At 40.9% G+C, this 15,027-nt stretch overlaps 1 protein-coding gene across 3 annotated transcripts in view; it reads left to right on the forward strand.

Annotated features, from left to right (window-relative positions):
* TPRG1 (tumor protein p63 regulated 1) overlaps positions 1 to 15,027 on the forward strand; it is a 136,901-nt gene that overhangs the window by 13,748 nt on the left and 108,126 nt on the right. For 2 of the 3 annotated variants that reach the window (XM_038583680.1, XM_038583681.1), the window contains exon 2: positions 14,175 to 14,405. The exons of the other annotated variant lie outside the window; for it this stretch is intronic. In XM_038583680.1, coding sequence (XP_038439608.1) covers positions 14,184 to 14,405 — 222 coding nt within the window. In that variant the 5' untranslated portion in view covers positions 14,175 to 14,183. The remainder of the gene's footprint in view (positions 1 to 14,174; positions 14,406 to 15,027) is intronic. 3 annotated transcript variants of the gene reach the window in all.

Consider the following 15,027-nt stretch of genomic DNA (forward strand, 5'->3'; position numbering starts at 1 on the left):
CTGGCAGCATCTGCATCAAATTCCGGCACTATGAGCTTCATTTTTCTATCTGATCCCCTGGCCTAGTTGGAACAGTTACCCCCTGGGAAGATCTGGCTCATCCTTTGTCTAAACACACTGTCTTCCCTCACTATCATCCCTCACATCTTGCCAGTAACTTTGCCTTTGTCAAGATAGGAATCAGCTGTCCCTAAAAGCTCTGGGCAGTGCCACTTTCCCTTTAGCATCTTTCAGAGATGGTCACAGGGAAGGTCACTATATCCTGTTCAGATATTATTTTATTGCCTCCTTCTTTTAGGATAATATACTAATGGCTCTTCAAAAGATGCAAGATCAAGGCATTCGCCATCATTTGCAAAGTACTTTCACAACGTTTTCACTTGATTTTCACAAAAAAACTCACAGAATAAGTGGGGGCAGGCATCAACACTCAGATTTCCACAGATAAATTGAGAGGTATTATCGCAACATATATGTGTACTTAACATATGAAGATGACATTTCTGATGACACTTACAAATATGACTGTGTTGGTTAATCTTTCCCTGGTCCACTTTCCTACACCTCCTTGATTGCTTTGAGTGAAGCCATACATTTGCAGAAGCCTGAGCAAAACCAGTATTCCTCCCCAGTAAGCCAGCCTTGAGATACACCTTCACAGAACCAAGGAAATGTGAGTATCACCAGCAGCATTTTAATTTTCTCAGTGCATTTACTATCTATTCTGTATCATGCTGCTTATTGCTTCAACAGGAGATGTAGCAGGCCACACATAAGTACACATTTATCCTTACTTTATAATATTCTGGACTTATTTATGTGCATATAGTTTACTTATGTGCACATATAATTATATTTTCTTAAGTACTTACATGTTTTGTTTTCTTACTGAAATACAGAAAAAGAAAAGGTCTTTTGTGACAGATGTTATTATTCCTCATCTGTGTTTATTATCTAACTACAGCAAGCTAATATCAACTTTTTTTTTCTTTTACTTTTTACTTATCAGCATTCTAAACTGTCTAATTTTCTTAAATCATCTTATAATGAATCTGAAGGTCCTTCTTGAAACAGAAATACTCTCATTTCTCTATATCTGTATGCTGGCCTTCATTATTTTCATGGGAGAATGATGTTCTGCTTTAGTTCTCTTGCCTTTCTCTCTCTGGCTGGTGCTCTCTGGACCTACTTGGATCTTCTTAGCATCTTGTAGAACAGCTGAATTCCAGGTGTTAACATTTTCACCTAGAAGGAGTGGAATTGGGCCAAAGTTGCCTTAGAATGACATTACTATAACACTTCCATACACCTAAATTATTTTATCCCATTTGGTGTCTTGTTTAGCATTGGACTTCAATGTATATTAACACATAGATTGTCTTTCAGTTATGATGACCGGCAAATGAGAAGTTAGCAATATCTGTTTTTAAGAACTCAACTGCTCCCCCTGTCTGGTCTCGTTTTACCCCTTTTAAGTGTCTGCTCCCAAATATTGTCCTTTGGTTTCAGGATAAGCTCTTCTTTACTCCTTGTATTTTCAGACCTGCTCTCAAGAAAGATTCTCGTATTTGTCACCTGTCAGGGTTGTTTGAAGCAGAAGTGGCTTTTTCCCCTGCTCTGTCTCTGGTGGTACAGTCATCTTCTGTGACTGTGACTGAGCTCACTGTCCTGCACAGAGGGTTAAGTATCCTGTAGGAATCCAAGAGGACAAATGAGGGTGTGGTTTATTCCTTCCTAGAGCTCACAATCTACTCACAGAGGCCAATTACAGTCATTGATTAAAGAACTGGTTGATAAATATCATGGCAGCTGGGGAGCATAGGAAAAATTGCATTTCTAGATTGCCATTCCTGTTAAGCTTATGGGAACAGATAAGTTTGGAGCCTGGTTCAGAATAAAGGGTTTCAGATCTTTTCTTTTCAGGTCTGATTCCATCACATTTGAGAAGAGAGACTCTCTAAGTTGAACCTCCTTTGCTTTTATATCATGGGTGCTCCATGGAACAAAAATTTTTATTACTGATCCATTTGTTTAGCTACTGCATAATGAATGCTGTTTGTGTTCTCTACTTGGTGCTAAGCATATTGCAGTAAGAAAATTATGTCTCTATTATTAATTATTTTACATACTAGTGAGGAGAATGTGAAAATTAAGGCAAGTTAAGAGAGAGTGTGATGAGTACTGTCATAATGATAAACATAGTCTACAAGCAGAAAAAGTAGAGAGTCATGTAAGTTATGAGACAAGATTAGTCAGAGAAGACTCTAGCTGCTTTCTAAGTTGAGACAAGAAGGGCAATGGGAGTTATCAGGTAAAGAACTGGGTGGATTTATGAGTCTAACCATAGAGTAGTATGGCTGAAGCACAGATTGTGTGTGCTGTGATGTGGCGGGGAAGATGGGAGAAGAAGATGGAAAAGAAAAGGAAGAGAAGAGACCTAGTGAGACTTGGTTAGTAGGAGTTCAGATCATGCCTACCATGCTCAGGAGCTCCTATTTTATTTGGAGCACAATGAGGATTCATTGAAAGTTAGGTAGCCAGTGGCACAATCTTATTTGTATCTTAGAAAGATTTGTCTTCCTGCTGTGTGTTGCATGAATTTGGGAAAGAAATATTGGAGAGAGACCAGTTAGAGGACCTTTAAAATGATCAACAAGAGGTGAATTTAGGTCATGGCAATTAGGAGTGGCGCAAAGTAGAGCATTTAATAGATTGAGGCATAAAGAGCTATAGGACTAGGTGCCTGATTGCTAAGTATTGGACAAGAAGAGAGAATCCAGCAGACTTCTGGCCTGAGCAACTGTAGAGCTGTGATTTCATTCACTGAGACTAGAATAAAAAGGAGGAACAAGTTTATGGAGGAAGTAAGAAGATGATGAGTTCATCTTTGGATGGAATGAGTTTGAAGTACCTGTGGGTCAACAAAGGTGATGTGTCTAGTAGGCAGCTGTTTAGATGGATTTGAACTTGGGAGAGAGATCTGACTGAAGATACAGGCTTGGGAGTCCTAGATTTATGGATTATGGTGAAGCAGTAAGAATGAAGAAGCTTGTTTAGAGAGAACATCCCTACTGTGCTCTGACAAACACCAGCATGTGAGATATGTGGGTGTGATGTGTGTTTGTGGCAGGGTATCTCCGAAAGAAACTAAACACAATGAAGAAGCAAGTAGAAAGAACACTGGAATTTGTTGTTCCAAGGGGCAGAAGGATACAAGAATTTGAAGGATGATATCAATAATCAACCATGCTAAAGAAGATCAGGGAGGATAAAGGATGCAAAGTATCTATTGGATTCAGTCACAAGAGCTTTGTTGAGAATATTTCAAAGGAACTGAAAAACAGATTTCTATGGATTTAAGCATAAATGAGATAAAATTAAGTAGAAGCAGCATGGGGGGGACCATTTTTTGGAGAAGCTTGGTCATGAAAAACAAGAGATTCTTCATCTTTCTTATGCTTCTAAGGTCAAATGGAATAAATGCACTCTTTTTCCTCCTTGGCATCCTTTAGATATCTGAGGAGAGTGGTCAGTGTCCTCCATGTTTTCTTTCCTCTCATCTAAAATTTTCCAGTTCCTTCTACTGTTCCTCATAGGACACAGTTGGTGGTCCATCACCATCTGTGTGTGATAACCTCTTCAGAATAAAGAGAAAGGTTATCTCACAGGCCATGGGTCCAAATGACCAGTCTGATCATGGAATTTGACCAGTCTGATCATGGAATTCTCAAAAGGAGAATTTGAGAAGCATCAGTGGACATTGTGAAGTGTCTCTTTATTAATTCATTAATTCATTTAACATCTGTCAGATATATACCAGGAGCTCCTCAAAGAAGAAATAATCATTTGTGTGGGCTTTAGTGCAGTGTCTTCAGGATAGATCCTCAGAGACAAGCTTTATGAAGCCAAAGAGAGCTAACCTCAGAGTCTTGAAGAAAGGAGTCATCATGAAGGGTAGGTTTCTCTTCTTCATAGAGTAGCTAAGTCTTCCTAGGAATCGGAGGCAATAAGAAAAGGAGAGAGGAGTCTGAAACCATGGCTCTTCCTCTAACTTGCTTTGTGACCTGAGCTACGTCACTTCTCTGAGCATCTGGTTTCTGAGGGTGTTGTCAAGTATCTAAAATGTCTGGCAGTGCTCTCAGATTTCCATCTTTTGAAATCAACTGAATATTTGCTTTGAGAAAACTAATCCTGTCAATGTGCCATTAATAAAGTATTCTTGACCTATGTGGTTGTTACATGGATGTGTTTATTTTATGATCCTTCATTGATCTGTACATTTATGGTTTTTTGAATGCATGTCATACTTCAATATAAATGTTTCTAATAAAATTGCATTAAAATAATAAAAGGTGTCGTTTTTATGTGGGGGGAAAATACTATTGGCAGCATTTGGATGAATATCTTTCCCTGAATTTCACAAAATCTTCTGTGAGAAGTCACAGTTGGCCTAGCAGGAAACCCAGGCTTGGGGGCGACTTCCTTAAACAAAGCTCCCAGCCAGGAACATCTGGTTGTGGAATGTGGGCTAGCAATGCTCCCTGGCACTGGGACTAATGCTGGGTAGGTAGTAATCCTGGTGACATAATCCACACACTCCCCTGGGATGTCCCAATAACTGGGAAAGAGACTTATTCTAATTTCTAAGCCTTGTCACCATCTAATTTCTGAATCAGCAGCTTCAAAATCAGGGAACCTATTTACTTTGGAGAGGGAAGAAAGAGGCTGCTGTCAGCTGAATTGTTGCCCTTTGTTGATTCTTTTGATTATTCTGCTCTTTTCTTTTTCACTTCTACGTGAGAACAATATTTGAGAGCTTATAGTCCCCTTGAAGTACATCATCTGGATCCAACATACAATATCTTTATTCTGTTCAATTCCTTGTAGGCTGATGTTTTCTTTTTTCTAGAGGGGGTTGGAAGGTTGGTGATTTAGCCTTAATTATTTTCCTTCCCAGGAGAAGAATTCCACCATTTTTCTGTTCCCTCCCTGCCCTAAGCTCTTCCCGGTCAGGCCAGTTGCAAAGTAGGACACCTCTGCCACTGTCTGAGATAATTAACTACAGGTGACTCCTGGCTTATAGGTTGAGTTCCTTCTACTTTTACAAGCACATCCCTAGCCATCTCCTCCCCAATTCACAAATCCTTGTACAGGTTTATATTAAGTGCTACCTCCAGAATTAATCTTTGTGGGGGAACTCCATTTATTTGGAGTGCTGAAGGGGAGAACCTGAGTGACTTGGATATGTGGACCAAACAGTTATGTCCCTCAAATAATAAACACACATAAGGGAGAAATTGTTACTCTGGAAAGAAAGAAGAAATGAATGGTGCAAAGCAGGACTGTATGCAACGTGGAACACCTCTCCATGACTTCTGAGAGTCTTTAGTGATGTTAATCTCACGAAATGTCTGGGGTGAATGGAACACTTATGGTGTCAGCCCTGATGGTTGCCTTTGGGTTGGTTGTGAGGGAGCTGTTCCAGCAAGAATGGAGCTGTGCTGATAGCAGAGAGCAGGTGTGAAGAGCTCTTTCTACTTTCATCCCATAAGAGAGCTGTAGTTTTAACCAACTGTTACCAGCTCCTCAAGAAGTGTGGGCTGGGGGTGAGCAGTTGGCACCTCTGTTACACCATATTACCTGCTGTCTTTTGAGCACACCCCTCTTCACACCTCACAGTTGTGCAAGGAACATTTGTGCCCATCTCCAACAAGCAGTCAGCTCTCCACACCTCCTGCTTTCCCCACTCTCAACCCACCCTCCACTCACCCCTATTAATCCTGCCTTCTGTTTCCACAGTATTTGTGCGCATTCTCCTAATATGACTCTATCACCAAAGTCTGTGATTATCTGCTAGACTATTAGCTTCTCTGAGGAAAGACTGTGACATGTACTTCTATGTGTGTCTGCACGTGTGTGTCCAGAAGATGTTTCCATTCTGAGCCCATTGGTGGGCTCCATTACTCAGCCCACCAATATTTACTGAGCACTCCTGTATGAGGTATGAGGTCATTTGCCAACAACAATGGGTTTGACATAAGCCTTGCCTTTCAATCTTAGACCTGACAGAGAAACAAGCAGGACATCTATTTGAGAACTTGTACTTGGTGCCGGCTCTATGCCATGCCCATGCCAAGTGTGGATTATAAAGATGAGCGCTCAGAGTTGCTTATGGCCCAGGAGTGAAGACAGGGATGTAATGGGAATTACACAACAGTGAGATAAATACTACAGGAACCCAAGCTTTACCATAACCCTTGTTGAGAGACCAGTGGAAGTATTTGTTGGAAGCATATAAGAAAATTGATCTCAGAGAGTCACAAGTTGATCTGTAATCCCACAAATTTCTCTAGTCAATATCTTTGTTTTTATCAGTTCTTTTCTGTATATTTTTGAAGAACTCCCCTTAAAAACTAATATCTTGTGTGAGGGTCTCAGCAAATCTCTGCATGTTTTCCTTCTTAAATGCAAGAAGACATATTGGGGATTTAACATGTCTCTGGCCCTGGCCTGGGTGAGGTGCCCCGTGGATGTCCCAGCAGCTCTGGTCAGTGTGGATAGCCATTTGCACTAGAGGGAAGTCAGAGGGCCAACACCCCAGAATCTTCATAATGGACACCCAAATTTGTGACATCACAATTCTCTTCCTATGATCCCACAGCCACAGTGAATCATAGGGGAGCTATCATGTTCATGGGAGTCACGTAACATAGATGGGATGGGGAAACCATATATGAACAACCTCTCTAGACTTAGATCTAGAATATTCTTAGCACTGAAGAAAAATCTGTCAAATCTTATAGAGCAATTGAGCTGGAAGGAAACTTGGGAATAATTACTCCAACAGTTTTCAAAGTTTCACATATTATTCTCCCCATATGAAAGCTTCAGACGAGGTCTAAAACCAGCAAAATGGATCTGTTTTGAGTGAATTGGGCTACTTGTTTATGCAAACCATAAAGTCTGGCCTCTCATTTTGTAGTTGAGGAATATCCAGTGCAGAAAGAGGAGTGACTTCCCTAGGGTTACCCAGTGAATGAATGGGGGTGCATTCTTCATGCTGGCCCTGTGTCTCCCCACCCCACCCCCTTGCTGAATGAGCACAGGACTCTGCCCACCAGGAGGGCAGCTGGGAGGCAAGAGACCCTGCATCAGTTCAACTTTCTCCCAGGATACAGAGCAGCCCTGCTGGCATGTTATCACTAATGTACAAAATGTGAAATTGTGAAGACTTGTTTGCCAATTCTCTTATCTCAGCTGGCACAGAGGAGGGCTCGTTGGAGTTTCGAGGTGTTAGAGTATTGTTTATCCACCGCACATCCCTTGGCTGTTCTCGCAGAGACTCAGGAAAGGCTGCACATATAAATTCACATAAATTACCTTTACAAAATGTCAAAATTAAAAGTGGATTTTTATTTTGGGGATGTGCCTTGAGCATGTTAACCCCTTATAGTGGGTAGAGGTGTCACCATCAGAAAAGCAGCTGACTTCTTTGAAAGCACCATAAGCCACAGGAACTTACTCCCACGCTCCCGCCCCAGCCCAGCACTACCCACCCTCAAGAGGTAGCAGTTCTTGTCAACAAACCATGGGTTTTTCTGAGCTCCTGGCCTGCTCACAGATTGTCCTCTGGATACAGTATTTTTATTATTTTATTTTTTTAAACTTAATTTTTAAAAAGATTTTATTTATTTATTCATGAGAGACACACACAGAGAGGGAGTGGCAGAGACACAGAGGGAGAAGCAGGCTCCATGAGGGAGCCCGATGCGGGACTCGATCCCGGGACTCGAGGATCATGCCCTGGGCCGAAGGCAGGCACTAAACTGCTGAGCCACCCAGGGATCCCCAGGATACAGTATTTTTAATCCTGTGGTAGCCATAACTTCATTATTTATGGTCTTTAACTTCTTTTTAATAGACTAAATGGACAGCTCAGGGGAGACACAGAACCCCTCTGGGCCTCAGTTTCCTCACTTACAAAATGTGGAGGTTAGCATAGATAAGTGTTTCCTAACTAGCCATTCAGTCTACCCTCCAATCCAGAGAGGTAGTAATGGGGATACTTAAGGAGCTACTAATATTTCAAAAGCTTTGTGGAAATCATAAGGCACCTGCAATAGGGTTGCATAGGCTTAAAAAACAATCCCACGGAGACTTATGGAGGCTCGTGGGGAACGGAAAAAGGGAAAAACAGCTCTGCAGGCTTGCCAGGGAAGCACAGAGGGTGAGGAGCAGACCTTCTTAAGACCAGATGGAAAAGGGGAGAGTAGAGCTGGAGAGTGGCATGCACGGCCCTTGAAAAGAGGTTCACCATGAAACAGCTCTGAGTTTTATTGCTATCTCTGTTTACTTTTACTGGTATCTCTGTGATACTTTTTATGTCCAACATGTTCTTTATTAAACTCTTGTGAGAAGGAGGAAAAATCCCCAAACTCCCCCTTTCTTTGCCTTTGGTTGAGTTGTGGCTGGCTACTTCTTTCAAGCTGATCAGAAGTTTTCAACATAGTTCTTTTACATACTTTTCTAGAAAACACATATTTATTGGGTCAACTATTCTGGATCTCTCTTTAATTTTAATAAATCAAAAAATAATTACCTTAAGATTGTACCATCTGTTCCCAGGACAGAAATCTCCCAGTACATAGTGGAGCAGAATCAACCAGAATAAAGAATTTGGAAAAAAAAAAAAAGAATTTGGAAGGCACTGGAAATGGGTGGGTAAAGTTTCTAGGTCTGATGGAACCCCAGAAGCAGGGAATGTCAGTAGTAGGATGTAGACTTGATTCAGGGCACATAATCATTTACATGAGCCTAAAACTCATTTGCCTTTATGGACCTCTCCACTATAATACTATCAATATTAAAACTTATATTTCTATGACTTTAAATAGTTCCCCCCATTTTTTTGGGTTTTAGGCAAAACCAAAAGTTTTGGGTGTCCTACAAATTTCACTCTTTTCTAACATTAAAAAAAATAAAACATTTCTTTTGACAATAAAATTTAATTGTTTTGATTTTAAAATAAATTAACAGGTTTCCTGAGCCCCTAAAGGATTTGCAGCTACAGGCACTGCGCCTGTCATACCTAATGGATAAGTCAGCCTGACACCAGGTAGAGAAGAAAGCTTTACGTGGTAGTGTTGGGTGCTGGGTACCCACTGCTGATGCAGGAGAAGCTAGGGTGAGCCCTGCTTCATGGAAGCTGTATCTCTTATCCCAGTGCAAAGCAGAGCTGACTGATGGAGATATTTGGCAAAAGTGTTTCCAGTTGACCAACACATAAGGTTGATAGCTGCTTCTCTGCTTTTCTTCTAAGTGCTACAACTTGAAGCAGTGAACGAGAGTCAGGAGTCATGTTTTGATTATTAGTTGTGTGTCTTTGGGCGAATTCCTCATCTGAGCATTCCAAAGTTTGCAAAATGAAGGAGTTGGATGAGGCATTGATTCTCTAGCTACAATTTATGCCCTATATCCTTCCGAAATATTTTCAGAAAAAAATCACAGAGAGATAAATGAAGACATGTATACAGTGAGGCAGGTATACTTAGACTAGGACCCAGGAATAAGTTATTTACCATATTAAATTTAGTTCTGAATTTACAGGCAGCTGTAAAATATAGAATTCTTATCATCTAACTGAAGGAAGACTAACACTTCTTTGGGTATTTATTTGGCATTACTTTGTCGAGAAGATATGACCACTAGTTGACCAGTGAGCTAGCTCCAGGGCAATCGGAATCTCCTTCCTCCTCCCCTGCCCTTGAAATGTACATTCCAGCCACTGTTCCCATAGTGGGAGCAAGCAGAAGGTCATAGCCTCGAGAGAGAATAGGGTGTTGCTGAGACCATCTCGAACTTACATGTGACTGAATCCAGGTACGTCCTGTGTATAAACTTTAAGATCCTGGTGGGCATGTTGCAGAGGCACCTGAGAAAGTCACATGTAAGTTCCCTTGCTTGTTCAACCTGCCACCTACCAATTTGGATGGGTCTACTCCTTGTCCTATCTCTTCTTGACTTCTTCAGATTATCCCGCAAAAGCTCCACAGTTTGCAAATCTACACACCTATTAAATGTTTGATTTTTTTTATTGCAAAAGCAGCACTAACACCATTTAAAACTTTTTAAAAAGCTAAAATTCACTTTCAATACAACTACCTCAATAAATGTAAGTATTTTCCTTGTGGTCTTTACCAGCGTAAAAATTATTCAGGTTACCATATCTAGAGAAAATCTTTGTTTTTTGCTTTTGCGTTTTTTTCACCTAGGAATATGCAACCTTTACTTCCCTGCTGCTGCAGCACTTGTGAACGTTATTTTAAATGTCTGCACAATATCGATTGAATAGACTTAGCAGTTCCTTGACTGTTAGGTATTTAGTTGATTTCTGGTTTTTCCTTACAACCCAGAATAAGCAATTAATATTGCAATCTTTTTTTTCTTTAGAATTTCCTGGAATGAGATTAGGTCCAAACGTACGGACTGACTCTCTTCTAAGCCTTGATGCCTTGCTTTCCTTAGAAATTGTGCTACTTGAGTATGAAATGCTGACATTTAAGGTTCCATGGAGTGTTCGAGAATAATGATCTTTTTTTTTTATGAGAATAATGATCTTTTTAGATTATAAATGACTCTGGATGGGTCTGTTGCAAGGCAGGCTTTATCCATGTAAAGCAGTGAAAACATTTGAATTTGTCTAGATTTATTTTCAGTATAAATATGCTTTTAGTATTTCAATGTATGCAATCTATTCATGCAGGGGTAGAAGGGCACATTTATTTAATTGGGGATAAACAGTGTCTGGGCAGAGGGTGATGAGGACTGGAGTGGGCTGCTTTGATGTATGGTACTCCTCTCAAATCGGGGAGGGTGTTGAAGTGACGTTCCTTGTCCTTGCAAAGTTGTGCCCATGATCAGAGAAGAGCTGAAATCATTCTGGATTCGGGCGGCTGGGCTCCATTTTCCAGGATCCATGGCTGTAAGAATATAACTGAAGCTGAGTTTCCTTCTTTCCTGGATCTCAAACAGCTTGGGCTCAAAGTGCTCTGATTCTCTTCCCCGAGTGTTTCCAGAGAAGACAGCCTGAGGGAGAGGAAGTGGTGCTAATTAAGTCCTCCCTCTGTTTTCCAGGCACAGGAGCCTTCTGCAGATGTCTGTTGTAAGGCGCGTGTTCGCAGAGTGTGGCAAATAGAAAGGCAGGCTTTCCTTCCCCAAAGGCACAAACCTTCCTTCACAGGTTACAGGGAACTCTAGAAACACACTTCCTTCCAACAGCCACTGTGTGATTGAGGTGCCAGACCTGCCAGGGAGGCCAAAGTGCTTCACTGATTGTTCTCTCAGTCTCTCTCTCTCTCTCTCTCTCTCTCTCTCTCTCTCTGTGTCTCTCTCACACACATGTACAAGTGCACACGCACACAATTTCTCCTGTTTCTATGGGGGGTGCCTTGTATTTCTTACAGACCATTCTCTGCCTTTTGTACCTTAAAAAAAAAAAATTGCTGAAGACAGCCTCAGCGAAGTCTTCCTACTGCAATACAGCGTGCCTCATGATGGACATGCTAGACTGGACCAGAAGCATGGTTGGGAGCTCTGGGTGGGCATCCTGGTGCTGCCACAACTGAGTGTGTCCTGGGTGGGTCCCCTTAATGCTGTGATCCCCAGAGATGCAGGTAAAATCATCTTCCTAGGGTTGCTAGGAGGATCGGATGGAGGAACCTATAATGTGACCCGTGGAGGGCTTTACACTGGTGAGCCCCCCTAACCATCTGTATTTTCTCCTGCACTCAAATCCCTCAGGGTGACTGGATATGTCTGCATTTGCCCAAGATAATTTAGTTTACTTCTATCATTCTGATGTAACTGTTAATAGTACCCTTCTCAAGCTCCAAAGTGTCCAGCTTTAGGCCACAGGTTAAATGCTCATCACACTATTTTTACCGCTCCTGAATACTCTAATTCCAATGTTAAGAATGTCAACTTGCAGGAGTCAGGGCTGTTTCTCATTCTCTACTATTTCACAAGAATCGAGGAAACTGAATTTATCTAATTAAGAACGCTGAGGCAGCTCTGAGAATACGATGACTTTCCCAGTCACAGTGAAGCTGGACACAAAATCCACTTCCTATGTAGCATGGACAGTGTACTTACCATAGGTCTGACTCATGCAGGAGAGCCTGGTTCTCATCTCATGGAGTCAAAGAATGAATCTCACGGACAACAGAGAGTGAGCAAAGTGATAGAGTTTATCAAGCAGCCATACAGAGAAAACTCTCTAAAGTAAGAGGTGCCCCACAGGGTTGCCGCTGAGGACTTTTCTGCTCTGCCTTTTATAGGAAACTGACCAGGGAACTTGGTAAATTTCTTGTCAATATCAGGGTGGATATTGGGATCCCTGGGTGGCTCAGCAGGTGAGCGCCTGCCTTTGGCCCAAGGTGTGATCCTGGAGACCCGGGATCCTGTCCAACCTTGGGCTCCCTGCGTGGAGCCTGCCTCTCCCTCTGCCTGTGTCTCTGCCTCTCTCTCTCTCTCTCTCTCTGTGTATCTCTCATGAATAAATAAATAAAATATTAAAAAAATATATCAGGGTGGATATTTAGAAGAAACATGGTGGACTTGTAACTGACATAATAACAAGCAAGATGTTTTGCAAATATCATAAGTTATTGCCTTCTCTCAGGTTAATACCTCCTCCATAGTATTTCTCTACATCTGGAATTTCTGTGAGCTTAGTCAGGTAGCCCATGGCCTTGAGAGTCTTGTGCTGTCTTGGTTTGAGCAGGGACTATTGATAACATCTTAATGACATATTTCTGTGATTACTTAGTAGCCATTAACGGGGGATAATCCATAACATTTTGGAGCTAGGGAGCCAAGTTTATTTTTTCTGTTTTTACTTTCTTATCTCTGTTTTGTTGGGATGGTTAGAAGCCTGACTCTGGGGCCTTTTCCTTATCTTTCCCTCTATAGCCCCATCTGCTCCTAACTCGTTCCTAAATCATGACTATTTGGCCTCAGCTTAGAAACAGTAACGTGATGTAGGGGCTCTTTTTACTAGGCTAGTATGTGCCGTCTATGTATTTTGTTAAATTTTGCTGTATATTTACAAAATAGAAACGAGTTTATTATGTTTTTACTTAAGCATATGTAATCATTGTAAGCATCCAGAGATTTACAAAAACAAAAAATTAAAATCACCTATCATCCAGAGATAACCATTGTTAATATTCAATTTTATTTCTTTGTAGACTTTTTCTAACCCTGTCACACAACACACGTATATACATATTCAACTCCAAGTTTCCTTTCCTCTTTCTTTTTTTTTGAAGTATTTTAAACCATTTGAATATAATAATTCATTATTATTCATAATCTTTTCCCATTAACAATATATTTTGGGCATATTTCCCATGATAAAAAATATCCACTTACATTTTTAATGACTACATTGTATTTTATTTTATGATATAACATATTTAGCCAATTCCCTACTGATGAGTTCTTAGTTTCTCTATATTCTTCTGGTAGTAGATATAATGTATGAGTGACTAATGTGGTGGTGATACACAATGTTTTGCTCTTAGACGTAAGTTGTCAGTATTTTTCTGCTATTAGACACATATGATGTGTCTTCCTATATTGATGTCTTTGGGCATTTGTTTAAATTCGTTCCTTAGGATAAAATTTTAGAATTGTTGTTTTTTGAGTTAAAAATGTGCTGTTTAAGTGTTTTTGTGCCCTATTACTACCCAAGAGCATATGAGAAAGTGCATTATCATTCCTTTTAACTGTTAAGTAAGTTGACAGGCTGGTAGGTTTTTAAGCAAAAATTCTATGAAATCTTGAAGATCAATTGTCTGGTAATTATTTCATACTATTATCTCCATACTCAGCTCCCTGTCCTCTGGGATTAAAGATGGGAAAATGGACCTACTTGCAGCCCTCTTGTGTCTATCTGAGGGTCTCTACTTCTCTCCCCTGGTAAATGACCAGGTAGGTGGTAGAGTCTCTGTTATTGAACTGCACTCATTAGTGCCTTTGTTAATGTATGAATGCATTTGTCAGTTTCAGGAACATCACGTGCACACTGCAGACTTTTCTGCTCTAGCCAGGACATAGGTAACTTCTTTTCCCCTTTTTTTCTAATGAGAAGATTCTTTCTTCCCTTGTTTTAGATAGAAGAAATGTCAACAATTGGGAGTTTTGAAGGATTCCAGCCCGTGTCTCTGAAGCAAGAGGGAGATGACCAACCCTCTGAGACTGACCAGCTGTCCATGGAGGAGGGGGACCCAGGCAAGGACTCAGAGACAAGGCAGATTTCAAGGCAGCCCAGTGTGACTGAATCAACACTGTACCCCAATCCTTATCACAGACCTTTTGCCTCACGGAAGTACTTCGTGACACGGGTAAAATTTTTGGTGCTCTGAAATACTATACAAGACTGCTCTTGAAATATTCTAATATCATTATAAATACTGTATATATTTGCCAAGTATTTTCACATTTGTTATCTCCTGTAATACTAATAACCATGAAGTAGGTATTATTATCCCCATGTTACAGAGGAAGGATCTAAATTTCCGTTAAGGGTCTACTTTTGATAACCAGGTAGTATTGAGGAGAAGCTGGTTATCCACTCTCCAGGGATCTTTGGCTCCTCAGTCCTGTGTTCGTGTTAAACCTGATCTCCACAGATTAGTGATCTATGGAGAGAAAACCCAGGCAGTGAGAATACAAAATTGTGTGTCCAGAGTAGGTTATTTGTTGCATTTTTGAAAAGGATGGGGGTGATGGAGTGGAAGAGCTTGCTGAGAATGGGTTAGACCTCAGTGTCTACGCTGGGATGCTGGAATGACAGTGTGGGAGCAGACACTTTTAAATCCCAAGCCTTCTGTTACTCTCTGGAGCGGAGCCCTTTTGCCTAAGAATTAGAGCTGAGAAAGTAAATGGATAGGTGGGTAATGAAGATGGAGTTTGTGTATCTAGATGTAAAAGATTAGGCATCTGGGTGGTTCCAACAGTTGAGCA

The sequence above is a fragment of the Canis lupus genome, chromosome 34 (genome assembly GCF_011100685.1).
Source record: "Canis lupus familiaris isolate Mischka breed German Shepherd chromosome 34, alternate assembly UU_Cfam_GSD_1.0, whole genome shotgun sequence".
Classification (NCBI taxonomy): Eukaryota; Metazoa; Chordata; class Mammalia; order Carnivora; family Canidae; genus Canis; species Canis lupus.